The sequence below is a fragment of the Tursiops truncatus genome, chromosome 19 (genome assembly GCF_011762595.2).
Source record: "Tursiops truncatus isolate mTurTru1 chromosome 19, mTurTru1.mat.Y, whole genome shotgun sequence".
NCBI lineage: Eukaryota > Metazoa > Chordata > Mammalia > Artiodactyla > Delphinidae > Tursiops > Tursiops truncatus.
In genome coordinates, this window is record NC_047052.1 from 2,723,823 (window position 1) to 2,750,329 (window position 26,507).

Genomic DNA, 26,507 nt, shown 5'->3' on the forward strand with positions numbered 1-26,507 from the left:
GATGCAGGGGGAAGTCAGGAAACAGAAAATAAACTGTGGCATTTAACGTTTGTAGGGTCTCACAGGAGAGGGATCGCGGCATGGAGGAGCAATCCAGGCCGGCTTCCCGGAGTAGGGGGCCTCTGGGGAATAGAAGAGGAGGTAGCTGTGTTTGAATTGGCAGTGGGCTCCGACAGGCCAGGGGTTGTTCACTCGGTAGCTCCCTAGCGCCCGGCAAACGCGTCGGAGCAGGGCCTCTGTGCTTGGCCTGCTCGGAGAACAAACCCTCAGGCCCCACGCCCACCTCCCTTCGCAAGGCCCGCGGAGCCGCATGCGCATGCGCGCCGCGGAACGTTCCCACCAGGCCTCCGCGGCTACGCCACCGCCCCCACCCCCACCCAGGCCAGTGCGCAGGCGCTTGGAGGGCGCGCGCAGGTGTCGTCACTTCGTGCCGGACTCCGCTGGGTGAGGTGTCGCGCACTGACGGCGTCGCCATGGAGCCGAGGGCGGGTGAGGGGCCGCCGGAGGGACCACCTGAGAGACGGGCGGGGAGGCGGAGGGGCCACTGAGAGAAGGGCGGGGAGGCGGAGGGGCCGCTGAGAGACGGGCGGGGACGCGGAGGGGCCGCTGAGAGACGGGCGGGGAGGCGGAGGGGCCGCTGAGAGACGGGCGGGGAGGCGGAGGGGCCGCTGAGAGACGGGCCGGGACGCGGAGGGGCCGCTGAGAGACGGGCGTGGACGCGGAGGGGTCCTCGGGGATTGGGCAGACGGGACGTGGAGGGGCGGGCGGGGTCTCAGAGGGGTCGGAGCCGGGTGCGGGGTCGAACCTGCGGCGGGTTGGGACCCGGATACCCGACACTGTCAGTGGAGCAGGTGGGAAGAGGAAGGGAGGCCATCTTCTGGGTACGTGGTACTGTCCGTGCGTCCCCGTGAGATGTGTCTCCCGTATCACGTCCTCTTTACAGCAGGAGAAGCGGAGGCTCACAGCTGCTGGCGGGGGCACGACTGGAAGCCAGTTTAACCTAAACGCTGGGGTGCTGCATCACAGACCTCTTAACGGATGGTTTCCGAGACCTAGGCTGTCCCAGGCCCTTCCCTAGGCCTCGGGGAGGCTCGCCCCAGAGCCCCTGAGCTTTGGTTACTCATTGCAGAATTGCCTGGCAAAGGTGTTACCAAGGCCGTTGGCGCCCCAGGGTCTGTTAAAGCCCGGTTCGACAACCGTGAATAAATCCCCTCCTCCCTTACTGTCCGGGTAGCATGGAAACAGCACAGTAAACAGGTGCCGATAGTTCAGTGGGATGGTGACAAAGACCTTTGGAGATGCCAGCAGTGACCTCAGGGCTAGAGATAGAAGGAACGAGACCCAGGCTGACCTGTTGGGCAGTTACGAACAGGGTTCATGCATTTCTCACATTAATATATGTCGCCTTTTATTATTCTAATTATTTCCCATGTTTTGGTAACTTCCCAAGGGCAAGAACCTGCCCTTTTGTTCTCTCCCTCCCCTTGCGATTAGCCCAGTGCTTTCTAAATGGGAGTCACTGGGATGTTTGTGATTTATTGACTGTGGAGTAAGGGCCCCAATGCCTTCATCTCTTGTGTCCCACACAGCACTGTGCACAGTGTTGGGGATATCATTGGATGTCTGGGTTGTTAGTGAAAGTGATAAATATAGTAGCCTTTTAATAGTTGTGTCGATGTAATGGTTTCTGTTGGAAAAAACAAGCAGTGAGCGTGCTCTGGGTTCCTCAACGGGGGAGGGTCCTAAAGGAGGGACGTCTGTCTGTGACCCAGCACTCAGAATACTTTCTGGGGGAGGTGGCGTCTCAGCTAGGCCTGAAGGGACAGGAAGGGGAGAACCTGGGAGGGGAGGGGAGGGGAGGAGGTACAAAGGCCTGAAAAAGACAGGGGGACAGGTGTGTGGGGCTAGGGGCCGACATGGTTGGGCCACTTTTTGAATTCGATGTGAGAGTGACAGGAGATGAGGCTGAAGTGGCCGGCAGAGCTTTGCAACTCATTCCACACCCTGTGCCAGGGATCCTCGGGCCACTGGAACAGCATGGAGGGGAGACTTCCTGGAGGTGGTGCCGAAGCTGGGCCTTGAAGAGTGAGGGTTTGCCTGAGGGACAGGGAGTAGAACAGACTTTCCAGCAGAGACCAGCAAATGCAGAGCTCCCAGCAGGAAAGAGCAAGCCAAGTGCTGGAAACTGCCTGCATGGCCCTACCCAGGCCAGCAGTAGCGTAGCCTTGGCCTGCGTCCGTGGAGATGCGTGTACACTCGAGTCTGCATTCTTGATTTCTGCAGTGGTTCAGAAGCACAGCTGGGGTCAAGAGGCACCAGCAGTGTTGGCAGGAAGTCCAGGAGGCTCTGGGGCCTGGCTGTGAAGGGCCTGGCATGGCTGCGGTTCCAGGGGAGTCTGTGTCTAGCCTGTGGGCATAAGCAGTGGAAACCTTTGGCTCTGGCCCTGAACACCTTAAAACTACACGTAGGGGTTTAACAAATGGCTATAAAATGGGCAAGGGCTGTAGGGCATACATCAGTAACAAGGTTGGAAACCACCTGTTGCCCATCAGTCTTGAGTAAAATTTGACCTGCCCCCATCGTGGAAAACTGGGCAGCTGCAGAAAAGGATGAGGGCGCTTTTGTATACCGTGTGGACCAGTCTGCAGGACAGTAAGTAGATAGCAGAGTTGAAAGCAGTGTATGTAGCTGCGTGTATAGCGCACCCTCTTAGGGAAAGAGGATGAGGGCACGAATGGAGTGTCTCCAGGGAGAAGTCTGAGATGCCTGGGGAAGAATTCACTAGAACAAATAGGTGCACTGATTGCCTTGGGGGAAGGGACCCGGTACTCAGCAGACTGTGAGGAGGCAGGCTCTTCATTATAGATGCCTTTGTATGTTTTAAAGCTCCATTTACAAAAGAATTAAGCTTTTACAATGTAATTGATTCACAAGAGTCAAAGCCACACAATTGCTCAATGTTTATGGCTAGAAGCCAGCTGCCAGCCACATCCCACCCCCCAGGGTGGTGGCTCCCAGCTCTCTGGGCTGCTCCCTTGTGTCACTTTTGAGCAGCCTCCACTCCAGCAGGGGAGACTGAGGACTTGAGAGGTTGAACCTGCCCCTGTTTCCTGCCTGGGTGATGAGAGGTGCCCCGTCACACCAAAGTGATTTGAAACAGACTTCTGTATGAGTGCAGGGATATCCTTTCGGACAAAGGAAAACAAAAATTCAGTGACTGTCTTAAAATTGTTTATATGCATGTGCTGATTTTATTTTTTCCTGCTTAACTGGAAACTGCTTTTCGTGGTTCTCCATTCCAGGAGGGGCACGTGGTTGGTGTGGATTTTCTTAGGACTTTCCCAGTCACGTCCTTAAGGAATATTTGTTGCCTAAAAATCCATTACCAAAGCGAGGTCTGGAATAAAGAGTCCCACAATAAAGGGGGCTGTAGTTGGTAATCCAGAATAGTAGCTGGGTTACGAGTCACTTAGGTCTAAGAGAAGCGAACAGGACTTACAGCAGGAGTGAAGTAATCACAGCCGTCTCAAGACCGATAGACTGAGACTGAGATCGCAGAGACTTAGCAGAACTGGTATCTCCGCGTGAGGGGTTAGGAATGCTTGGGTCCATGGCTTGGCTTGCGTTTGTTCTCCCGCCGCTACAGGTTCATAGAACTGGCTTAATTAACACTTGGGTTACGTTGCATTTACACTGTGTTTGGACTATAGCAGTTTATTGAGGTGGAAAAACTTACCACTGACCCTAGTTTTTCGACGTAGGGATCAGAAGCCCTAGGTTCTGTCTGGCAGGGCAGAGCTGGGGGTGCAGCGGGAGCGGGCGAGCGCTGGGCCCTGGGACTGCTACGCTGTGGGCTTCCTGTCTGTGGGTTTATCAGTCACACCCTTTACTGCCATAGGTGTTTCCAAACAGGACATTCGTGAGCAGATTTGGGACTACATGGAGGCACGAAATCTAGCTGATTTCCCCCGGCCTGTTCATCACAGGATTCCCAACTTCAAGGTACTGAAGCATTCCTGGAGCATTCACAGTGAAAGCAGGATACCCCTAGATGAGTAACAGTGGTAATACAGTTACCTTCCTGCTTCACGGCGGATTTGAACTCGGTGAACAGTGAGTGGTGTGAAATCTGAACCAGCTGGCCGGGGTGTTTTTATGCTTTGAGATGTCCTTCATCATGTTACTTAACCTTCACTCTCGAGCACCTCGTGCCTTTCTGTGCAGGGTTGGTGGGTGGGTCGCATCTTGCCATGAGGAGGTGCTAAGGCTACTGTTCCCCGTTTGGTACAGAGTGAAATATTTCTCCTGGCTGGAAGCATTCGATGGTTGTGGTGCCTTTTCACACAGTTGGTTCCTAAGGAGTGACGTGCTCTGAGAGGGAGCCCCAGCCAGCGAGGCTGGCTTCTCAGCCCTTTCTACCTGGCTGCTTCCTTAGACATTTCTCGGGTGACCCCAGACCTGGTCTCAGAATCGGCCCCCGCGCCTGTCTGGGGGAGATGCTGGAGCATCAGGCTGAGGGTGGCCCAGGGTGGTGGCCTCTTAGTAACGTGCACTTGCATTTAAAAACAGGGTGCTTCTCGGGCCGCTGAGCATTTCCCACGTTTGCAGGCGTTCAAAATGGCCAGAACCATTAAAGTCAACCCTGACGCACCCCAGAAAAATGCCCGCTTCTTCGTCCTCAACGTAAGTGCACCTCTGTCTATCTGCCTAACCAGGGCTCTTATCTGGCTTGCCAAAACATCAAAGACCTCGCGGTTTTTGCCAGAACGCAGGAGGTTAAAGTGGACCCTGATAAACCGCTGGAAGGCGTCCGGCTGCTGGCGCTGCAGGTAATCCCATTCCCTGAGCCCGAGCCCTGGCTACTGAGCGGCCCACTTCCCCAGGGGGCTGGCAAATGTGCACAGTCCCACATTTGGAAAGATGGTGCTTCTGACTCCCTCCAGTGCAGAATGTGTCCTTGGAGTTGTTTTTTCCAGGACGGTCCAGAGCTCTTCCCTTGTCTGTCGGTCTAGAAGTCCTGAACATCTCTGAATTAAAAGAGAAAAGACTTTGAAACCCTGACTTTGAGGCATCCCAATTCTAATGTACCTCTCCAGAAGCGAACGATTACAATATATTTCACCTGCTACATTTGTAATACTATAATTCTTCGAAACTTGATAACCCATGAGTAAGAGATCTGAGAAATGAGTCCCCAAAATGTATGAATTAGAACAGTGTTTCTTAACGTAGATATAATAGGCCCCTTTTCAAGAGGAAAAATTCCCCCAGGGTTGCTTCAATTTATTATAATTTAATAAGTATAAACATAAAACTTGCTATAGATTATAAGGCTCAGGATCTTATGTGACTGTAAAACCAAAGTAAACATGTAAATTACATATAAACCAAACTATGAAAGCAGTAAAATTCAGACAACATCACTCATTCAAGGTAATGGATGATGTTGTTTTGCCGAAACAAAACACCGTTTACAGTGAGTATAGTGCTGCGTGTGGCAGTGCGGGGTCTGTGGGATTCTGCTGTATGCCACCAGGCCTCGGGTGGTGACTCAGTTTCCCTGCAACTCCTGAGAATCCTCGCTCTGCGGGCGCGTTTCATCCTGTGTGGGAAAGTGCATACCTCGGCAGGCAGGGGCAGCGCGATGCCTACGGCCGCAGATCACACCTGGGGGCACAGCTTCCCAGGCTTGACCCCAGACCTTCATTCGGTTCTAGAACCTGTTCATAGTAAACGCCCTGATGGAGCTTTGAGATCCCTGGGCCTGAGCACACTGGCTGTAAGTCAGCACCCCTGAGGAGCTCTGGAGACTCTTGCCAGTGTCCGCTTCTGAGTCAGGCTCGAGTGGAACTGTACTTTGCTGAGGCTCAGAGCTCCCCGGGGCACTCTGGTGTACAGCCGAGGGGTGATCAGAGTAGTGTGCGGTATACCAGGATCTGGAGACTGCAAGTAAAACCACCACCTCTGTCACACTCAAAAGGAGAGCAGCACGTACTCGTTACTTTTGCTGAAATACTCTTCTCGGGGTTGAAAACCTTTTTTTAATAAGCCAGACTGTGTTTTTATAGGTCTTTTGTTGGTCTCAGGCTGTCATCTCCTGCACAAAAAGTAAAACATGTGATTTTTTACATGAAGGAGTTTGTAAATTTTATGATTGCCTCATGGCCCACCCCTGAATACTCTGCAGCGCTGTCCTTGGGCCTTGTTTCTCCAACTTTCTTGCGTGTCAGGATTACCGGCTGGGCTTGTTAAAGCAGGTTGCTGGGCCCCACAGGGCTTCTGATCACTTCTGACAGGTGTCCAGGGGCTGCTGATGCTGCTGGCCAGGGGCCCCCACTTTGAAAACCCCTGCCCTGGGGCTCGCAGTAGGTATTTGAGAACTAAATAGAAGAAGACGGTTATCAACACAGGTCAATATAAAATACTAATTGTAATGAGCACTGATCTCTCAGACTGTGATTTATTGAGCAGCAAACTAGATACAAGTGCTTGACGGGGTAATGTTTTTAATGTGGCTGTGTAATGCCAGCTTCAAGATAAAACATCCCTGTACCTGGATAGTGCTTAATGCTGGGAGCAGAAGGCCCAGGAAGGTCGTCAGGATTTGCATGGTCATTTTCACCTGTAAGCATTGTGAATGGCAAGTAGAGTTGAGTCAGCGAGTTTTACAAACCCCCTGCCCCTTTATTCTGAGGCGGGGTAGTGCAGCTGCTCTACGTAAAGTGGGCCCCCTGTATTATTCACTTGGGTTTGCAAAACAACTCATCTCCTTGGCACACACCCCAAAATGCAGGTAATAGTAATTTGCTTCTGTTCCTGAAATGTTAAAAGTATACACAAGAAAGTTCCCATCTTAAATTTTGTAATTTATTGATTGTCTTTTCTTTTAAAAGAGCAAAAAAACATTGTTGGTTCCAACACCACGACTGAGAACGGGGTTGTTTAATAAGATCACACCACCCCCCGGGGCAACTAAAGACATCTTGAGAAAATGTGCCACCTCTCAGGTAAGTGTGAAAAGCAACACCGGCCACAGGGAAGAGCCGTTCTCAGCCGTGGCTTCTGGTGAGTTAGAACAGTGTAAATGCGCCAGAGCTGAAATCTGTGTTTAGCAAAGCCAAATGAAGAGTGATGTTAAGTGTTCAGCAATCTCGTCATTACAGGAGCCAAGCAGAAAAACTGCCTGTAACTCGGGTTTTCTCTTGCACTAAGCTGAGAAATAGTAAATTCCCCCGTTAATTAAGAAAAGGGAAAGCCAGTTTTCCAGTACTCTGACGCCCTCTGGTGTTAACTTTTGATGCTGTTCAGTGCCCTGTAGCATTTTCTCAGATGCCACCAGAGCAAATGGGGACACGGGGTAGAATTTCCAAAATATGTTCAATTGGAAATTGCCTCAGCAAGTGCTAAAGTAATAACGGCTTTAGTGATTTAGCAGTATGATTTTCTTCACTACCTCACGATGCCATAAAACCAGTGTGTAACTGTCACATTAGACTGCCTTATAATGGAATTTGTCTGGTATCTTAGAGATGAAGAAATAGAATCTGGTGACTTTTCAGAGTTCTAGAGTTGACCCCAGGTCATTTGATTCCTAATGCGGTGGGAAGAAGAAATAGGGCATCAAGATATTCCTTTTAAAAAGGGATTTTCCACTTAAGTCTAGTGTATAAAAAGTGAATGCTTTATCGTTATTTATTGATAACCTGTCTTATTGCAAAAATAGAATTCGATGTGGCATACAAAAATATATATAATAAAGTAAGATAATAAAATACATGTAGGAAAAAGAACAAAGGGAAAATAAATGCAGAAAAATAAGAGATAACCGTGGTTCTGGTCAATGTTCAAAGTGGCCACCCCGTGATCCTTTGCAGTTGGTGGTTGTGGCCACAGATCTGAGCCCATACTTCCGCGAGCTGGCAGGGAATGTGATCTGTTATAATTGGTAGGTTCCGGACAGTAAGAGCAGCCCCTTTCCACGTATTGAGGTCCAGGTCAGACATGGCCGTGGTGCTGGTGTAGTGGTCTGTGTCACCCTTCACAGCATCCCACTCCCCTCCGAAGGGTGACCGACGTGGGGCTCGTTGCCAGGAGGCCCTGTGAGGTGCCGGCACTGGCTGGTCCTGGCCAGGGTAAAGCCAGACCAGCTCTCACAACTGAGCTTGCACACAGATTGAACTGTGTGTGGGCTCTGTTACATCATCAGATACCGGATGGAAATCAGAGATCCAGGGCCATGAACCTCAGAATGACAGAGCGCGGGTAGAAAAAACCAAAGATTTTTGTTTTCTTTGTGGCAGAGGAAAAATGGCAAAGGAGAGAGAGAGACCCTTAAAGCCACGTCTAACGCAGATGCAAATTTAGTACGATTATTATTCAGGTTGCCAAAGCTTAGTGGTGAAATGCCGCCACCGTGCGTGTCACTGTAGGAGACTGTGATGTAGGCTTACTTCATGGCAGATAAAACTCTGAGTCTGTCCCTCAGCCCCCTGCCACGGCCACACCCCAGCCACCTGTGTGTGCCATCGTGGTCTTTGTATTTACTCTGACTCAGGAGTGTTCTGGTAACCACCCCAGGGGGCAGGCAGAAAGGTCTGTTCACTGCCTCATAAGTCCCTCTGCCCATCCGGTGACTCTTGGTTGAATAGAACAGGATCTTGGAGAGTCAGGGTGACTCCTGGTTGCTCACGCTGTGTCTGGTCAGACTGAGCAGGTGAGGCTGAGCCCCCGAGAGAAGAGGGGGCCTGACAGGTTACAACACAGAAAACCCCAGGCAGGTGCGTGCTCCCCAAGGCTGCCAGGCACCAAGCGCCCCGAAACAGGCTTGAGGACATGGGCCGTGGGCAAGAGACCTGCCTGCGTGGCCGCTGTGAGCTTAACGAAGGACACGCTTTCCTGCAGTGGGCACTGCGGGCCGATGACTGCGGTTTGATGGCTGGGAGGCCCCAATCATGGTACCGGTCCTATAGGGACTTGTCACGTGCTTGTCGACTGGGCACCGTACCACATCCAGCGACCGCTGCTGCCGGGTGCTGGGCCGTGCAGCACCCTCCTCTGGTTTCCGAGATTCCCCTGTCGCCCGTTATCAGAGTCATGGCCACAGGAGCCTCCCTGTGCTTTGCACCAGGCCGCCATTAGTCAGCATAAGTGGGTGTGCTTTGGGTGCTCTTTGGTTGAATAATTAATATGTTAGGAGTGACCAGCTGTTCACGCAGAGCGAGGCCTCCAGCGTTTCACAGTGAACTAATATGTCACACACGCTTAATGGCCATGTCTTACATGCTAGACGCTTTACCTGCGCTCTGTCATTTCATTCCAACATGTCGGATGAGGCAGGGCTGGTGTCCCTGTCTTACAGAGGAAGAGGCTGAAGCTCAGAGAGTTTCCTCCTGCTGAGGCCACAGCGGAGAGGGACCTGGAGCCGGTTCCTTGTGACTCCCGAGCCTGTATTCTAATCACTGGGCTCTCCTGCCTCTTGGAGGAAAATGATTTGTTGAACATTATGAAATGAATATCCTAGTCATTGTGCTGTCAGTTCCTCCTGATGTCTTTCCTGGGGAAGAATTGTGGGGAATTGTCTTAAAATGGTTCTGATCCATGGTTTTCCTGAGCTGCTGCTTCCGTGATGCTGCGAATTTGCTGTGGGGTGGTGCACGTGCTTGCTTCCCTCGGGAGGCTGTTCAGACCCTGAGTGCATCTCCCCGCGGGTTATGAGACGGGTGGCCTCTCTGCCAGGGAGCTTTCAGGCCGCGTGTCTGTCCGCAGGGTGTGAGGAACTACAGCACTCCCGTGGGCTTGGATTCCAGGGTCCTTGTGGACTTAGTGGTCGTGGGGTCCGTGGCTGTTTCTGAAAAAGGTAAGATTAAGAACAGAAACTCTCGGATGTGACCACTTACCCTGCAGCCTGCTGTTCCCCCAGCGCTCCGGTCGCCTTTCAGACGTTGATGGTGAGTGATTTCAGCTTTCTGGACGCGTGCCTGGCGTGCATAACCACTGCGTCTATCGCTCATTTTGAAGAATTAACTCGGTCCCTCCCACTCTCAGTCCCACTCAACACCTTTACAGCATTTTCACTTTTCATAACAGGAAAAATAAAGTGAGATAATCTCTCTTCAGGTGGTGAAAGATTTCCCCTCTGTTCTTAAGTTAAATGGAACTGGAGCTGAACTTATTTGCAGTGCGTCAGTAAATAGTTGTTTTTGGAGAGCCTCCAGTAAGTGGAGAAACGTTGGGTTCTGAAGCTCTTTTTTGTTGTGACGCAGCAGCCTCCTGGACAGTGCGGGGTGTCCTGAGCCTGCCTCTGAGGCCTGGAGCTTCACCCCGCAAGCCTGTGAGCAGGGACAGGGTGGGTCACTATGCCAGCCTCTGCCCTGGGCTGAGCCGCCCTCAGGACTCATCTCTGGGGTTCCCTAGGGCCTCTTCCTCTCTGCCCTGCTCTGCCCCAGGCCCAGCTGGGTGCTGTTGGAAACGAGCTGCTGATTCTGCAGCAGGATGAGCACATTGCAGAGCTGCGCTCGTGTGGTGTGATTGGGACCCCCACCCTCACCAGGAAAGCCTTCTCTCTCCTCCCTTCCCGCCAACAGAATGTCCTGAGATGCTCATCCTCAGATCTCCCTTTGGAAGTTAGTCGGCCAAAGCCAAGTTCTTCCTTCAGTAGAGGTTGGCGAGCAGTGCTGTAAATCATTCGTTCTGAACCCTGAGCGTCGTGTTTTAAATGTTGGCCTTTAATACCATCACCTTAAACTTACTCTTTTCCCAGCTCCTGCTCTGAGCTACTGTGTGAGATGCTTAGGAGTGACATGTTACAGGTCTTTATTCCTTGTTTGCCTTGTATTCACAGTTACAGATAGATGCTTTACCTGTGTCCTCAGGGACGGGTACACGTGAGCACACGTGTGCCCACTGTGTGCCACATGCCAGGCCGGCACTGAGTGGACTCTGCTGTGGGTCCTCAGTGGGTGGGTGGAGCAGACATGAGAGCTGAGCTACAATACGACGTGCTCAGTGCTGGAAACAGAAGCCGGGGTGGACGTAGGCGGGCTCAGAGGAGGGACTCGCCAGCTTGGAGCACGGTGACCTCAGAAGAGGCCTCAGGGTTGGCTCCTGCGTGCCAGGTGTGTTCGAGGCAGGCGGGGCAGGACGGGGAGAGGGAGTGCCGTGGTCACGTAGCACGGCCCTCTAGTGTCTGGGGCTGTCCTTCCAGAGACCAGAGGCCAGATGCCGGGAACTGGGCTGTACTCTTTTGGCAATGGGAAGTTAGCAACGATTTCTTCTTTTAAAAGGACGTCAGGAGTTTTCTTTTTAATTCAGGATGTATGAAAAAGAAAACAATGTTTTGTAACTGTCACTGTTTAGATAACCCCCTAATTAAAACAACAAAATCACCATGCATGTGTTTAAAAAAGGTGGATAGCACAGAAAGCGTTGCCTGGCCACTTTCCCTCTGCCTGTCCCCGATGCCCACAGAAGTATCAGCTTGTGTGGTGCGAGATACAGGCATCTCGAGTGTTCTGTGTGTGGGCTGCACGTTCATCCTGGTTCTGTTTCCGCACTGACAGTGCGCTGTGCCCTGCTGCTGCTGCGTCTGTGTCTCCAAGGGCTCTGCCCGTCAGCACAGAGCTCAGCCTCCTCCTGTCCATCAGCCCTGACTGATATATATTTAAGTTATCTCCAGTGTTTGTTTCAGTCTTTCCCTTGCAAATACCGCCAGAATGAGGTGTCGTCTTATCGTATGCTCTAGGGGTACCTTTGAGGACCACCTGTGGGGTGATTCCTAGGAGAGGAATTGCCGGACCAAAGGGTTTTTAAATCCTGATGGATGTTGCCGAACTACCCACCAGAAAGTGTGCCCACCTCACGTCCCCACCCCTCTGCGTGCCTCTCTCCCTCTTCTGTGAATAACTAGAATTATCCCACCTCAGTTTAGCGTCTGATAGTGAACAGTGGTATTTGAGTCGCCTCTTCATTTGCATCTGGTTTGGGTGAGCTTGAACGTTTCTCCTGTGTTCACTGTCCGTCCGCCCGTCTCTCTCTGGACTCTTTGTACCCTTTGCTGTTCTGCTATCGAATTGTCTTCCTCTTGCTTCTTAGTGTGCCCGGTTGAAGGCTTTTCATTGTAAAAGGAGCTCAGTCAGGGCTGAATCTTACAGGACGTGTGAGTGATGGCGCGTACACGCTTGCTGACGATGCTGACGTTACACAGAAGTCAGAGCTCCCGGCTGGCCTGGGCGTCCTGCCGAGCAGAGTAGCTGGACTCTGCGGGGAGCTGGCAGCGTGCTAACATCCCCTGTCCGCTGTCCTGCGTTCTTTTCTCCTGCTTCGCTTGTCCTTCAGCCTCAGAGGATGAACCCTTTTCTTGCGCCGCATTTGTGAATTTGAAAATAGCACTAGTGCTGCTTAAACCGCCTCCTTCCAAGCTGTGGGGCTGCGCTGGGTGAGTCCGTAGTGCTTTTACAAGGCAAGGCTGTGCTGTCTCACAGCCACGTCCCTGATCTAGACTTCCTGCTTTCGCTCCATGATGAAAAAGATTTGCCTTTAGTAGGAATTTGTCCTTAGTGTTTTTAAAAACTACTGTTTCACTACTTGTAGACGTAAAGCTCCCATAAATGCAAGCGCAGTTTCCTTGGTAAAGGAGAGGTCTGTGTTGAGAAGGCTCCACGCTCACTTCACTGTGTGTGAACTGCTGTGTGTGGCTCTTCCTCTGTAACGCCTCTGAGTCCACGATGAGAAACGTAATCCTGCATGGTTCCCCAGACCCCACAGAGACATTGATTCTCTGCGTTGTTCTTAGGCTGGAGAATTGGGAAGGGAGAAGGCTATGCCGACCTTGAATACGCCATGATGGTGTCGATGGGAGCGGTCAGCCAGGGGACGCCAGTGGTCACCATCGTCCACGACTGCCAGGTGCTTCCTGGGAACAGGCCAGCAGGGTGTCCGCCTTCACTCCATGCCGTGTCGGGCATGGCGTCGCTCAGCCAGGCTGGATTCGCCTGGTGTGGCAGCTCGGCCTTGCCCATGATGGGTTTGGGGGACATCATACTTCCACCCAGCGGTGCAGCCAACACAGCTGGGGCCGTATCCCTGTCTGCTCCTTCACCCGCTTCTGTTTGACCAGGTTGTCGACATACCTGAAACACTCCTTGAGGATCACGACCTCACCGTGGACTATATTCTCACTCCAACTCGAGTCATCACCACGGGGTGTGAGCGCCCCAAGCCAACAGGAATCGTGTGGTCCAAGGTGGGTCACCGTGCTGTGGAGCGAGGCCCGTGGCTTATAGGCACCTCCTCTCTCCCTGCGTTCTCTGTCTGGCATGGCGGCTGTCCCCAGGCCTGCATGGCTGTGCGCTAGAGTCACCCACGAGTTTCTGAACATTTCTGCTTCTGAATCACGGTCTCCAAGCATGGGCTGGAGCATCTACTTTGCAAACCTGCTGGTTCTGACGAGCAGGCAGGGTTCAAGGTCTCTACACGACACCAGCTCTAGGCAGCGGGAAGTGACCAACTCAACTAGGAGAGCTGATGCCTTGAGTCTGTTTGCCCGCTGGCTTTCACTGCTAAGAGCTGTCTTCTGCCGTCCCAGCTCTGCATGGTCCTAATCATCAGTCTGTCCTTTTGCAAACCCAGATTTTCTTACTGCTGTCTGCATCTCCGTGCAGAACCGAATTGGGTAGGAGGCAGTACCCAAAGCCTTCATAAGCTGATGCCGTGGTGACTTGCATCTCCAGAACAGGCAGTGGCATGGACCGCAGAGTGGTCTGCAATTGGAGTTTGACCCCAGAAGCCAACCTGTGGGTTTTGATGCCATCTGCTGGTAAATAGCCAGAATTACTGAGAAAACTGGAGAAGTTGTGCTCTGTTTGCATTGAAACTCCTGGTCAGCTTAGCATGTTTGTCCCTGTTTCACATTCCTTAAACCTGAGTCATCCAGAGCTGGAAGGCCTCCTTCCTGGGGGCCTGGGAGTCAGCAGCATCCACCTCCCCTCCGAGGATGAGCCCTGTGCTCTCACCGCAGCCTGAGGGCTTCCCCACAGATGCCCGCGCTCCTGCCAGGAGAGCCCCTGAGGAGAGCAGAGGGGAGCACATGAGACCCTGAGCTGGGGTGTGGGGCAGTCCACGTGCACCCTGAGCACCGGGGAGAAGGCGCAGCATCCTTCACGACTATGAAAGCGTCTCTCGGGACAGTTAGAACTTGGGCTTCCCCAGAATTCAGGCCCACAGCCTCCCTTTGAATGGCGACTGGCATACAGGCCGTGGGAGCGAGGTGGCTGTGCTCAGAGGTGAGCACGCGGTCTGGGGAGGATACATCACAGGCGCGGCCACAGCGAGGCTGCAGGTGCCCTGGGGCCAGCACTTCATAGCTGAGGGCCAGCTGCAGCTCAGGCTGGGAGGATTCTGGGGGCCTCTCCGGGGAGAGAGAGTTGGTTGCCTTGGAGAATAGCCGTGGTTACAGTCTGCAGATTTTAACAAGAAAAATACAAAGAAAGCAACAAATTAGGTTATCAGTTGTGTTAGATGAATATAATCCTTCTGAGATGAAAGGAAACCAAGTTCAACCACAGCTTCCTGAGACATGTCAGCCTGCTGATCGGGATGTCGGCTTACTCATCCTCTTCCCTCTTCCCGAAGGATGCTCATGCTTAGTGAGGCCTTGGCAAGAGTCCCTAGCTTGTAAAAGGCCATTTCTTACTTTGGGTCCTGTGTTCTCAGTTCTGCAGTGCAGAGCGATGGGTCCTGTGAAGGCAAGGACTCTCTCCAGCCCCTGGGGTTTCTGTCTTGGGCTTGCTCTGTGTGCAGCCAGAGTGCGTTTTCATTGACTTTGGGGACAAAGTCCCTAATTCCACTGAAGATTTTTGTTTGTTTGTTTTTGCGGTACGCGGGCCTCTCACTGCTGTGGCCTCTCCCGTTGCGGAGCACAGGCTCCACATGCGCAGGCTCAGCGGCCATGGCTCACGGGCCCAGCCGCTCCGCGGCGTGTGGGATCCTCCCGGACCGGGGCACGAACCCGGGTCCCCTGCATCGGCAGGCGGACTCTCAACCACTGCGCCACCAGGGAAGCCCTGCGCTGAAGATTTGAGGAGGTGGTGGGGGCAGCTCAGTGCTGTTTCAGGGTGGCTCTTTGTCTGGCACATACCGGTAAATCCTTCTGTGATGCTCTACCCAGAGACTCGTCATGTAGGGATCAGACTCTAGGAGTTTGCCTCTTGTCTTTATCATTGGAATATCTGGAGTCCCTTTTTTTCTAAACACTGTAGCCCTCCCAGATGCAATGTTTTGAAATAGGTACCAAATGTGATGCTTTTTTTTTAACTCATTCTTAATACGCAAAGACTGTACAGCATTTGATTTTCCAGCCTTTGCTCCAGCTTCTCAAGAAATGTGAGTACTGCCCCAGCCAATAGACTGATCTGATATGGACTCTGTTTCCAGCTCCAGTCACTTCAGACAGTGGGTCTCCTCGACCCACCTTCTAAGTCTTGCAAGAGACTAACGTGATTTTTATGGAAGTTGTAGTTCTCATTAGAAATACTTCTGGTGTTTCTGTTTAACTTTGCCAGCAGCTGCTCCAGCACATCCTGGCGTTATAGAATGAGATCATCCCTCCCCAGCACCTTATCTTCTGGTCAAGTGAAGTGAGAACCAGAAAGAAAAGCAATTTATCCCAGAGTGTAGCCCGGCGTGTGGCGGAGGGAGGTCAGAGCCAAGTGTCTTCTTCTTGGGCTGGCAGCAGATGCGTCGAGAGTCAGATTTCTGATTGTATTGGGCTTAGCGAGCATTTCTAGGGGACAGGTTTAATTTAATCTCTAAAGGGAACATATATTTAGAAATGACTGCCGTCTGCATGCTTCAGCAAAAAGGGATCGTAGCGCACAGAAAAAATCAATTTTGCTTTACACTTGCTTTTTAAATGGTATGATTAGTTACAGAAGGGCATACATTTTTTTGCTTGATTAACAAGCAAAATCTTCCATTTCACATGGCAAATAGACAAAACCTAACAAATGTTCCTAATTGCCAGCCAGGAAAAATAGAGAGCCGCGGTGTGGGTCCCGTGTGGGTGTCCAGCCCGTCCACTCGGCTCTCAGAAGCTTGTTGGCTGTAGGGCCACCATCAACCTACGCCATCCCGTGAGGAGCACATAGGTGGCAAATGGCTGGGAAAGTGGCAGAGGCCCCCTCATGGTCAGGGAGGTTTGTCCTTTAGAGCTCGCGGGGTGGGAGTGGCGTGGAGAGGGAGCTGACACTGGGCTTTGTTGTTCCAAAGGACATACCGCTCTCAGGACGAGCAGTTTTACGTAAAAGCCTCGCGTTTCTGTTTCTGTTTCCAAAGATGCCTTGGTGTTTGCCAGCGTGGCGGTGCTGTGGGCTCAGTTCACAGTGTGTGCTGGCAGGCTTTCCTTATCCTGCAGCTGATTGCAGTTTGCATGTGCGCCAGCTTGGGATCAGGTAGCTCCCGGGGACGTGCACAGAAGGATGCGTGTTTGCTTCACACACGTTTTAGGGTGGATGTCTGCTGCCTGAGCGTGGAGCCTCACCCCGTGGGTCAGGCTTCATGAGAACACGCACCTCTGCCTGAGGCAGCCCTGTGGGTCCACTGGGCACTTCAGGGGTGCTCATCTGGCCACAGTGGGCCCAGCGGATGCACGGTGTTTCCCAGGAGGTGTGGCCTGGTGGCTCCCGCTGCTGGTGCTTGGACTGGGGTAACGTTTAGTTCTCTCATACAAGGACATAGTCACACTTTTTCTCTGATTGTAATTACAGTTTTAAATTTGATCATTCTTTCTCAATGCTAGATCCAGTAACTTAAGAAGTCCCCAAGAATCTAATTATGACCAGTTTAAGTCTGCTCCTAGGTACTTTGAAAGAATGCAAGAATGTGAACTCCTTACGAAGGCAGACGAGGGACGTGGCAGGGAGTTGGGTTGGCCTGACTCGCATTGTCTTTGGGATTCTTTGGGAACTGGAGCCTCTGGAGGACTGGTCTGTGAGTTTAACCACCTGCAGATGAGTCAGTTCAGGAGATGGCAGAGGGTCAAGTGGAGGAAGATTCCCTTTGATCAGGAAGAGTGGCTCCGTCTTGTGGGTGTCTCCGAGGCATAGACGTGGTTTTTGTTTCTCTCTTTGTATCTGAACAATGGGAAACATGAGAAGGAGGGAGTTTTTCTTTGCGCTAAGAGTGCTCTGTTCCGAAGACCCGAGTGGTCGGGTGCCCCCGCAAGGCTCCTGACTTGGCTGTGCCGGGGACAAGGGCAGCATCTGGCTGGGGAGAGCTCTGACCCCCAGGCAGGGCTTTGCTGCGGGGGAGAGCATCATCTGCACAGCACTGGGAGAGACGACCAGGACGAAGTTGGTGAGGGTTAGCAGCCTGCAGGTTTGCGAGAAGATACGTGCCGTGCTTAGGTGTTCGTGTTTCTTTAAATCTTATTCTGATCCGTTGATTCTCAACCTGGGACCTGTGTGCCTCTTGCGGATTGTAGGTCCGGGAACAGGTGCTGGGAAATTGTACAGAGACTTGTGGTGGAGCCCTTCTTGGGAGAGAACCCCAGCTTCTCTCCAGGGTCCCTGACACCCTGACAAGGATAAGAACCATTGCCCTAAGTTACATAGGCTTCTGAATATATTGAGAACACTGGTGCTAGTTGAACTATTTTTGTAGAAAAGTTACAGCTGTCTGCCTTGTGTGCTGATCTGTGTTCTGATGGACCCACATCTGTGGGAAGCCCGTGCTTGGACCATTGCTTGCCTCTTGGTGACTGATTTTTTTTTTTTTTTTTTCCCTGCCACGCTGCACAGCTGTGTGGGATCTTAGTTCCCCAACCAGGGATTGAACCCATGCCCTCAGCGGTGGAATCATGGAGTCCTAACCACTGGACTGCCAGGGAATTCCCTTGGTGACTGATCATTTACATGCTTTGTGCCCCAAACAGAAGACAGAAAGCATCTCTAAAGAATGAATTATTGAAAAGAACTAAGCATGGCTTTCTGTTTCATTTCTGCCTTGGGATTCCTTAAGAGACATGAAGCACTTCTGCCCAGGCTCAGCCCCCAGTGCCCCTGCCCCACAGGACGGAGCCGTGGGTGTCCTGTTCAGGCTTCACCTCGAGTATTGGGGCGCTTCTGTCACCGCCATTGCCATGGGTGCTCAGGAAACACTTGCTGATCAATTTGACCAAAAAGCCAAAAGTGTCTTTTGTGTAAAAGTCTTTCTCTTTGAGATGTAACATTGTACGTGGGATTCGTTATTTTGTAGCCTGATCACCCTTTGCTAGAAAGTGTTCTCCATGTAGCATTCTGTTTCACATTCGCCTTGTCTGTGCTTTTTCCCGGAGGTCTGGATGGGTTTGGCCCTTAATTAAGGGGTGCGAGGTGGGGGGTGGGGGGAGGCTGAGAAGGAGATCCCCATGGCCCCATTAAAGACCTCCTCCCACCCAAAGGCGTAGGTTGGGGAGGAGACGGGTGTGGAAGCAGAAACCGCCCCATTATCCTGGGGTCCCCAGGGCGGTTGCCATCTGTGACCCTGTAACCCTCATACCAGTGATCTTAGCTCCTCCCCTTTTTTCTTTTAAGATTTTTTTTTTTTTGATGTGAACTTAAAGTCTTTATTGAATTTGTTACAGTATTGCTTCTCTTTTATGTTTTGGTTTTTTGGCGGTGAGGCATGTCACATCCACACCCCCTGCCTTGGAAGGCCAAGTCCCAACCACTGGGCCGCCGGGGAAGCCCCTAGCTCTTCGCCTTCTGCGCAGGAAGCCGTGGTTGGCTGCCCTCTGGGCCCCCAGGAAGATGGAGAAAGCCGTCCGGTTCCTGCAGCAGCCACGGCCTGTCTGGCAGACGCAGAATGGCAGATGGAGATGGCTGGCCTGAGTGGACGGAGGCTTCCACGAGCATGTGGGGCAGAGGCCCCTGAGTGCTTTCTCCTCCCTTGTCACCAAGTCATGGTCCCTTTTGGACACCTCAAGAATCTGGAACTGCCTTGCTTTTTCAGATCAGCTGTGAGATGATGGGGAAAATGCCAGTCCTCAGAAGCCTGCGCTGCCGAGAGGAGCAGGCCGGGAAGGACGTCACCCTTCGGGACACACACCAGGGCCTGCCGCGTGCCCGGGCCGCCCTGAGCACCGTCAGAAGCCCGCGGGAGCTGCCTTCGCTGGAATCGGGCTCCTGGCAGGGGGACGATGTGCCTTCCAGCACTGTTTACATTGGGAACCTCCCCCGGGACGCCCGGGTGAGTGAGCTGAAGCGAGCCCTCAGCGCACGGGGCGCGGCGCCCTCACGGCTCACTTGGCAGGGGCCGCAGCGCGGGGCCTTCCTCCACTACCGGGACCCGGCCGAGGCCTGGCAGGCCATCTCCCGCTTGCAGGGCTTCTGTCTGGGCGCCAACACAGTGAGGGTGGCGCTGGCCAGGCATCAGGGGGCCAGTGGCCTGGCGGGCGGCCGCACTGGAGAGCCGCACCCTGACCCGTGACGACATCCCGCTCCAGCCCCGGCGAGCTTCAGGACCCGGCACAGCGGGATGTGGTGGAGCTGTGCTGCACGAGCTGCCTTGAGTTCAGTCCTCTCCCGGAAGTCAGAGCTTCAGCTGCTGCCTGGTGTCTCCTGAGGAGCAGGGAAGTCAACCGTAATATGCTTCCCATCTTCTGAAGGCAGAAAGGTCCATGTTCAGGCTTTGGCTTATCCTGGGCCTTCAGCCTGCTGGGTGTCTCAGCCCTGCTGGTGTCTTGGTTTAGGGGACCGAGTGGGCAATAAACAAGTTGGAGTAAATGCTGACTGCAGTTTAGGGGAGTCTGTGTTTTGAACTTGAGAGGCGTGGGAGATTAAGAGAAGGTGGACAGAGGACCAGCTGCAGAGGCGTGGCGGCTCAGAACAAGAAGATATCCTTGTGTTCCTGGCTCCTTGGCCTGGCACTGCTAGAAGGGAAAAGATTCGCTCAGCTTGCAGAAGCCAGGTGGTTCAGTCCCCTGGGTACAGACTGCTTGTCACACCTCAGTCCTGGTGTCGGAGATGGAGGCCAATCTGACGTGGACCCTCGGCTGTGTGGTCTCACCTCTGTCCCCTCCTTACCTTTCCAGCCAGGCTCCTCCCCCGGGGTGAACACCTCTGCTCTCGGCCAGCTGCCCCTGAACAGCAGGGAGCCTGTGTCTAGGAAATCCTGGCTGTCAGTGAGTTGTCCCAGCCGACGTCATGGACGAGGCCAGACACATGCTCACACACTCATTTGTCCACTGTCATATGTTTTCTGTCCCTCCATTTCTCTGTTCCTGGAAATCAAGCTGGATTTTGGCCGAACTGTGCTTTCTAAACGGAAGTGCTTTTGCAGTGATCCTGGGTGAAAAGTCAAGATGAGCATTTAAGTGGAGATTTCATTTTTTTTTTCAAATGTATATGCACGGGGCATTTTTATTTTTCCACCAGAGGGTCTTACTGAGCATGTTTTAAACCCATTATTATGCCTCAAGGGGCAGGCCTTGCCTGCACTTTGAAGATAAGGTTCTCAAGGCTCTCAGTCTCCCTTTGAAAAAGCATTTTCTCATTGGTTTTACAGTGAAAATGCGGTGGAGACTTTGGAAAGAGAATTGATCCTTAGATTTGCTCGGTTAAATGCAGACTCCACATTGACATGAGCAAAACCAGGGGGTAGAATATCTTAACACAGGGCAGTCCAGGCCGTAGGGCCTCTGGGCTCACTCTTTCTCTGCCCAACCCCTGTCCCTTGGCTGGTTTCGTTTTGTCACTTGTGTTCAGCTTGGCCATCCCAAGCTGACTGACCGCCCAGTCCAGAGTAGCGACCTGATATCTGAACTCCTTGCTCCGTTCCGGTTGGTTTTCCCGTTTTTTCCAGAATGCCTCCTGTCTTTGGCATGTTCTTGTTCAGTTTTGGTTGATGTTTCTATCCTTGACTTGCTACCGTTGGAGTAGTGCTACAGGAGGGCAGGAAGTGAGTCTGTCCCTGCCTTTACTCCCCACTGTGCCCCAGCCCCAGCCGTGAGAACCACCTGCTGATACAGAGCAACTCAGGAGCAATGCAAATGGGAAGGGCTCCGTCAGAGCCAAGGGGGAGGCTGGGTCCGGGCCTCAGCCCTGGGGGCCGGTGTCTGGTGAGTCTGGCGCCAGCACCTTAGACTGTTGAGTTGTGCCCATCAGGGATGATCCCTCCGGGTTGAGCCAGAGTGCTGGGTTTTCTGTCACTTTCAGCTGAAATAATCCAGATGTATTGATACACAGATGATCTGAATGCATTCATCATTTTTTTATATTTGTGGACAGTAGGTTAGTATGAGGGAAACTAGGACCAAGGGCCTGAAATACAAGCCCTCCAGATGTGTCACCTGCGCGCCTCCCCTCCATTCGCCTCGGGCAGCCCCAGAGCCGCAGTTCTCAGCGCCGCCAGGAGGGGCCCTCAGGGACCCTGCTTTTCGTTCTCAGAGTTCTTGAGTATTTGTCAGCATCATAATTGTATAGTTCTCATATTAGAAAGTAATGGAAACTGAGCGCTTGACAAGTTGCTGAGACTGTATGAACCCCTTTTAAGTGGATTCGTCACGATTCGTGGGTCGCGTCTTGCGTTTTCCTGAGTGGCGCTGCAGTTTTGCTTGCAGATGCGAGGAGATTCCTGCCACCCTCAACTCTGCATGGCGAGCGCTGGCCCTGGGGCTTCACTGTGTCTGCTGACGGTTCCTATGTTGTTGGCAAGTCATGGCGCCTCTCCGGGCATTGGCGTCCTCATCTTTACAAAGAGAGGGTTGAGCATGTTTGTTTCTAAGGCCTGAACGGTTGTAACATTCTGTTTCTTTTAAGGCTCACTGCTCACCGTCACTTAGATTTTTTCTGTTTATAAAAGTAAACTTATCCATTCTGGAAATTTGGGGATATCAGAAGTACAAAGAGTGTCACCCCTCACTCCACCACTTAAGCAGCCTTGACACTGCCTCTGATTTACGTCCAGTCTCTCCTCTGTGCAGTTGTAAAACGTAGCTAGGATTAACAGCATGAGCTTCAGAATCACACAGGTTCGGCCGAGAGCATCAGTGTTGCTGCTGCCTGGTACCTCCTGTCTGAACTTCCACGTGCTCAACTGTGAGTGGGCATGGGGGTAGGACCTCCTCTAGATTTGTTGTTTTGAAGGGTGAATAAAGCAGCTTGGATTTACTTCTAAGTCATACCACACGTAAAAGTAAATTCCAGGCTAATTAAATATCTAAACATAAAAGTGAAGGAATTTGGAAATAATAAAAGAATGTTTTCTAATGTTGGGTTAGTAAAGGATGGGCGGGGCCCTGAATTTAAGGAGGAACTTATTCCTGGTCCTCTCCTGGAATGTCAGGGTTTGGTGGGTATGGAATCCAAACGAGCCGTCCAGGATGAGCTGTCTGCGGGATGCTTCTCCAAGCGACGGCATTCACCAGTGTTTTTAAGCATCGAAATTTCTGTGTGTTCTTTTCTAAAATTTGTCACTATGTATAAATGATTTTATTTAGTATTACTTAAGTCGTTTGGGGAATGTTAAGATAAATAAGCTTTACAACATGTGTCTCCTACTTCTAAAATCGGCCTCTGGACTGGGTGACTGTTACAAATGGCAACAGCTGCTCTCAGAAAGTGCAATGGGCTTGTTCGGGGCTCCAGACCCAGGCAGAGGTAAAGCGGGTACTTGGACCCTGGCCTCTGCCCCAGGAACGCTGCCGGCTTCTCTGCATTACGGTTGGCCCTCAACACCTGCGGGTTCTGCACCAACCGTGGGTTCACCCAACTGCAAATACTGAGTCCTGGATGTGGAACCCATGGATGTGGAGGGCCGACTGTATTACACAACTGGATATAAGCGACTTGAGCATCGGTGGATTTTGGTATCTACGGAGGCTTCTGGAAACAGTCCCCCACAGATACCAAGGGTTGACTGTACTTCCTCTACCAGCAGAGGAGCAGGGATAGCGCTGTTCACACCCCACCCTCCCCAACCCAGCCAGCAGCCCCTAAGCGGCCAGGGCGTGTGGGAGCCAGCCCTCCTAGACTCTTAGGGGAGGGGTTCTGTAGGTCTGCCCTCCCATTGTCCTTCGGCCATCATTTGGCCTTCCTGGTTCCCATCCAGCGACGCACACAGACCTCCCCCAGATGCCGCATGAGGAGAAAGAAACACGATGACACAAGACTGCAAATAGAAAAGGCTGAGAATAAAACTACCCAAGAAAAGAGAGCCCGTGTAGCTAAAACAACAAAAGAGTTTATGTTTGGTGAAGAGATACTGGCGAGAAGATAAAATGTCAGATGAGAGCAACATTTAAAAAGAAACAGTAATCGGGTCCAGGGATGGTAAACATGAGGCAAATCCAGCTCTCCGTCCACACCCACACCCACACCCACACCAGGCCCTTCCTGGCCAAGCCTGAGAAGGCTTTGCCCTGGATTTTAAGGAAGTGGGGCCAGACGATCGCTATGAGGTGAAGCTTTCTGCCTTTTTGCCGGAGGAGCAAAACTGAGGATCCTTCCCTTCACCTCGTTTTCCTGGGGAGCATTGCCACCTCTCACCACCTGCCTCCCCCCCACAGGCTCCCAGGAAGCACCTGGCTTGCAGAGGACTCTTCCAAAACTTCACTTCTGCCTCTCACACCCCCTGCACTCAGCAGAAAGAGCTGAATGGGTATTGCTAACCTCACTTCCCCTGTATCTGGATCTAACCCCAACCAATGTTCCAAATACAGTAGATACTGTGGACTCTCTAGTCATTTTCAAAATGGGTTTTTTTAGGGGGTGGGGTGGGGCAGGGCTATCCTGGGGAAGTCTGTCTTCAAGATAAATCTGACACAAAACTCCATACATAAAAGCAGGAAGAAGAGATTGGTGTGTAGGTGAATTTACAGTCACCTCCCGCAGTATTCTTTAACGGGCGCTGCCTACCTGAGCCCCCAGCTGTTCTGCAGCTGAGAGTGGGGTGCCGACCTCAGCTGGGTTGGCTTCTGTCTTCTGGTGATAACGGTCTTCTGTCTTCACTCCTGATGGTAATGGCTCAAATTTATTGAGCTGTTTAAAATGCTGTGGAAGTTGTGAAGTGTTGGCCCAAGGTTATTCAACAGCCCCATTGAGCGAAGGGGTCTGTGCAGATCCCCGTGGATCTGGGCCCTAGGGCAGCTGGGTGTACACTGCTGGCTGGCACGCGGAGGCTGAGGACCTGGCAGTTTCCCCCTCATCTTCTTGGGACGCTTGTCCTCAGAGCCTGGTCCCCACGCTGTGAGGAAGCCCGAGTTGCCTGGGCCGGGGCCTAGCAGAGGAGTGCGTACCACCACCTCACCGTCCTCGTGGGTGTGCCACCTTGAAAGTCGGTCCCCAAGCCCAGGTGAGGCGTCTCAGCTGACGCCTCCTGGAGCAGACAAGGGCTGTTGCCACTGCGCCCTGCCCAGATTGCAGTCAGGAGTGAAATGAATCCTTTCTGCTGCTTTAAGTTTAGAGGGTGATTTGTTCTTTATTAATAATCAGTGGCATAATTTCATTTATAACAATGTTACTATGTGAATTATATGATGCACTTATAAATACACATTACTGGAGATACAATTTAGAAATACAAATTATATAGATGCGCAAGTGCGTAATTTCATTTATATTATAACAATGTTACTATATGAATTATATGATGCATTTATAAATACACATATATTACTGAAGATACAATTTAGAAATACAAATTATATAGATGCGCAAGTGTGTGATTTCACCTGACCCTCACAGTCGCTTCTGAGAGAAGCAGGTAACAGACGGGTAACTGGCCCACAGTCCCCCAGCTTTGGTAGTGAAGCCAGGAGTCGGGTTGTAGCTCATTGTAGACTAGGCCAGAGTTATCTTCTTTCACTGTGGGTCACCTTCACCTTGCCACCTAAGGTAGAAAGAGGCACACAAAACCGTGTCATTTTCTAGAAGAGAGATGCAGGGTGGGGTGATACCCCCAGGTGCACACATGCTAGTGGCAGAGACACCCCTGGGGCTGGGGCTGCTCAGTTCAGGAGCCTGCAGGAGAGTCTCCAGGCAGGGGGCGGTGGGTTTTGTCCACTCTCCGTTGCATCTGTCCTGCTGCCTTCAGTTCTGATGTGCACGTCACTAGGTAGCTGCCCCTGTTGGAAGCCCTCAGTCTGAGGGTCACCAGGCCAGCTTTCCGTCTGTTGCTTGAAATGGCCCCGTATTTTATTGCACGTGTAGATGAGGCAGCTGAGGCACCGAGTTGTGATGGCTTGTTCCCCGGTGCGTGGCGGAGCCCCTCTTGTCCCCTACCACGCCCTGCCCTGCGAGTCCCACTTGCTTTGCCAGGCCTTGTCGTCATCCTAGGTTTTCACTGGAGACTGCCTGGGCGATCTTTCAAACAAGCAGAGACTTCTGAATAGCAGAACCCACACTCCTGTTCCTCCAGTGGGGCAGGATTTCTTCTTGTGAATGGAATTCTTTATTTCCAACGTCCATAAATCACAAAAGTTATAATGGGAGCTGACATGTGACCATGTAATGTGGACATTTTGCACTTTGGATGTTTTGGAAGCAATAAACTCAGACCCTGAAGTGCTGAGTTGTGAGCAAACTAAACATCCCTGCCTGCCTCGGAGGGTGGATTAACTCACTTAACCCTTAGAAGAATCCCGTGAAGCAGGTGTTGTTACGTTCCCATTTTCTAGGTGAGAAAGATGTGGCTCCCAGAGGTTATCTGACTTGTTCAGGTCACACAGCAGAGCTGACCTTCAGTCCCAGGGCCTCTCCCCACCATCAAGGGAGGAGCCTGTCCGTCGTCATCTCTTGACTACCAACAGACCTCCGAGGTAGCTGGGAGCCAGGGTGGCCCATGGGGACACCAGAGACAATTGATTTAGTGGTGGAGGCACGTGGTGTTGAAGCCACACCCGCCAGGGTTGGCAGTGAATCCAGCTCCGACGGGCCCTTGCTGTGCCACCTCAGGTGGAGTGCTTGCCCTCTCGGTTTCTTCACCTGTAAGCCCTTCATAGATTTTCTAATCACTTAATCCTTTGAGAGGAGTTCTCCTACCATCACCCCCATTTTAAAGATGGGGAAGCTGAGGCATAGTGGGGAGGCACCGGCCCGAGCTCACAGTTGGGAAGCAGTGGAGTTGGGACTCAAACTCAGGCTCTCTGACTCCCAGGGTCTCAATCCTGGGCTCATCGCCTGCTTTTCCAGGGTCGGCAGGTCTCCGTGTGTGCAGGGAGACGTCTCCTGGAGCCGACACACTGTCTCGAGGGGTGGGTTTGAAGCCATGTTTGCTTTCTTCCTTTCACCTTTCTACAGTTTATTTTATTTTAAATAAGCCCTATCATTTGTGTAATTAGGAAAAGACTAAATTCATTTAGTTTAGCTGTCTCCCAAAAAACGCCAGCTGCACCTTAACAAAGGTCAGAGACCCTGAAACATCAGAATCAGGTTTATCTGTGCACAGCCTCTGTCCACGTTCAGGTGAAATCAATTTTCCTCAGTGGGTCCCTGCTGTTATCCCAACAAAAACGGCGAGGTGGACAGCAGGTGGCG

At 52.1% G+C, this 26,507-nt stretch overlaps 1 protein-coding gene across 12 annotated transcripts in view; it reads left to right on the top strand.

Annotated features, from left to right (window-relative positions):
* The first annotated feature begins 384 nt into the window (after positions 1–384).
* Positions 385–26,507, top strand: part of MTHFSD (methenyltetrahydrofolate synthetase domain containing) — a 58,801-nt gene continuing 32,678 nt past the window's right edge. Inside the window, exons 1-8 of one of the 12 annotated variants that reach the window (XM_019935059.3) lie at positions 385–489; positions 3,899–4,002; positions 4,570–4,683; positions 6,894–7,007; positions 9,766–9,856; positions 12,791–12,903; positions 13,115–13,240; positions 18,985–23,705. In XM_019935059.3, coding sequence (XP_019790618.2) covers positions 474–489; positions 3,899–4,002; positions 4,570–4,683; positions 6,894–7,007; positions 9,766–9,856; positions 12,791–12,903; positions 13,115–13,240; positions 18,985–19,461 — 1,155 coding nt within the window. In that variant the 5' untranslated portion in view covers positions 385–473 and the 3' untranslated portion in view covers positions 19,462–23,705. Of the gene's footprint in view, positions 490–1,066; positions 2,653–3,898; positions 4,003–4,569; positions 4,684–4,715; positions 4,830–6,893; positions 7,008–9,765; positions 9,857–12,790; positions 12,904–13,114; positions 13,241–18,616; positions 23,706–26,507 lie in introns of those variants that run through there. The other 11 variants (XM_019935073.3, XM_004312096.4, XM_019935083.3 and 8 more) reach the window with 11 other exon arrangements.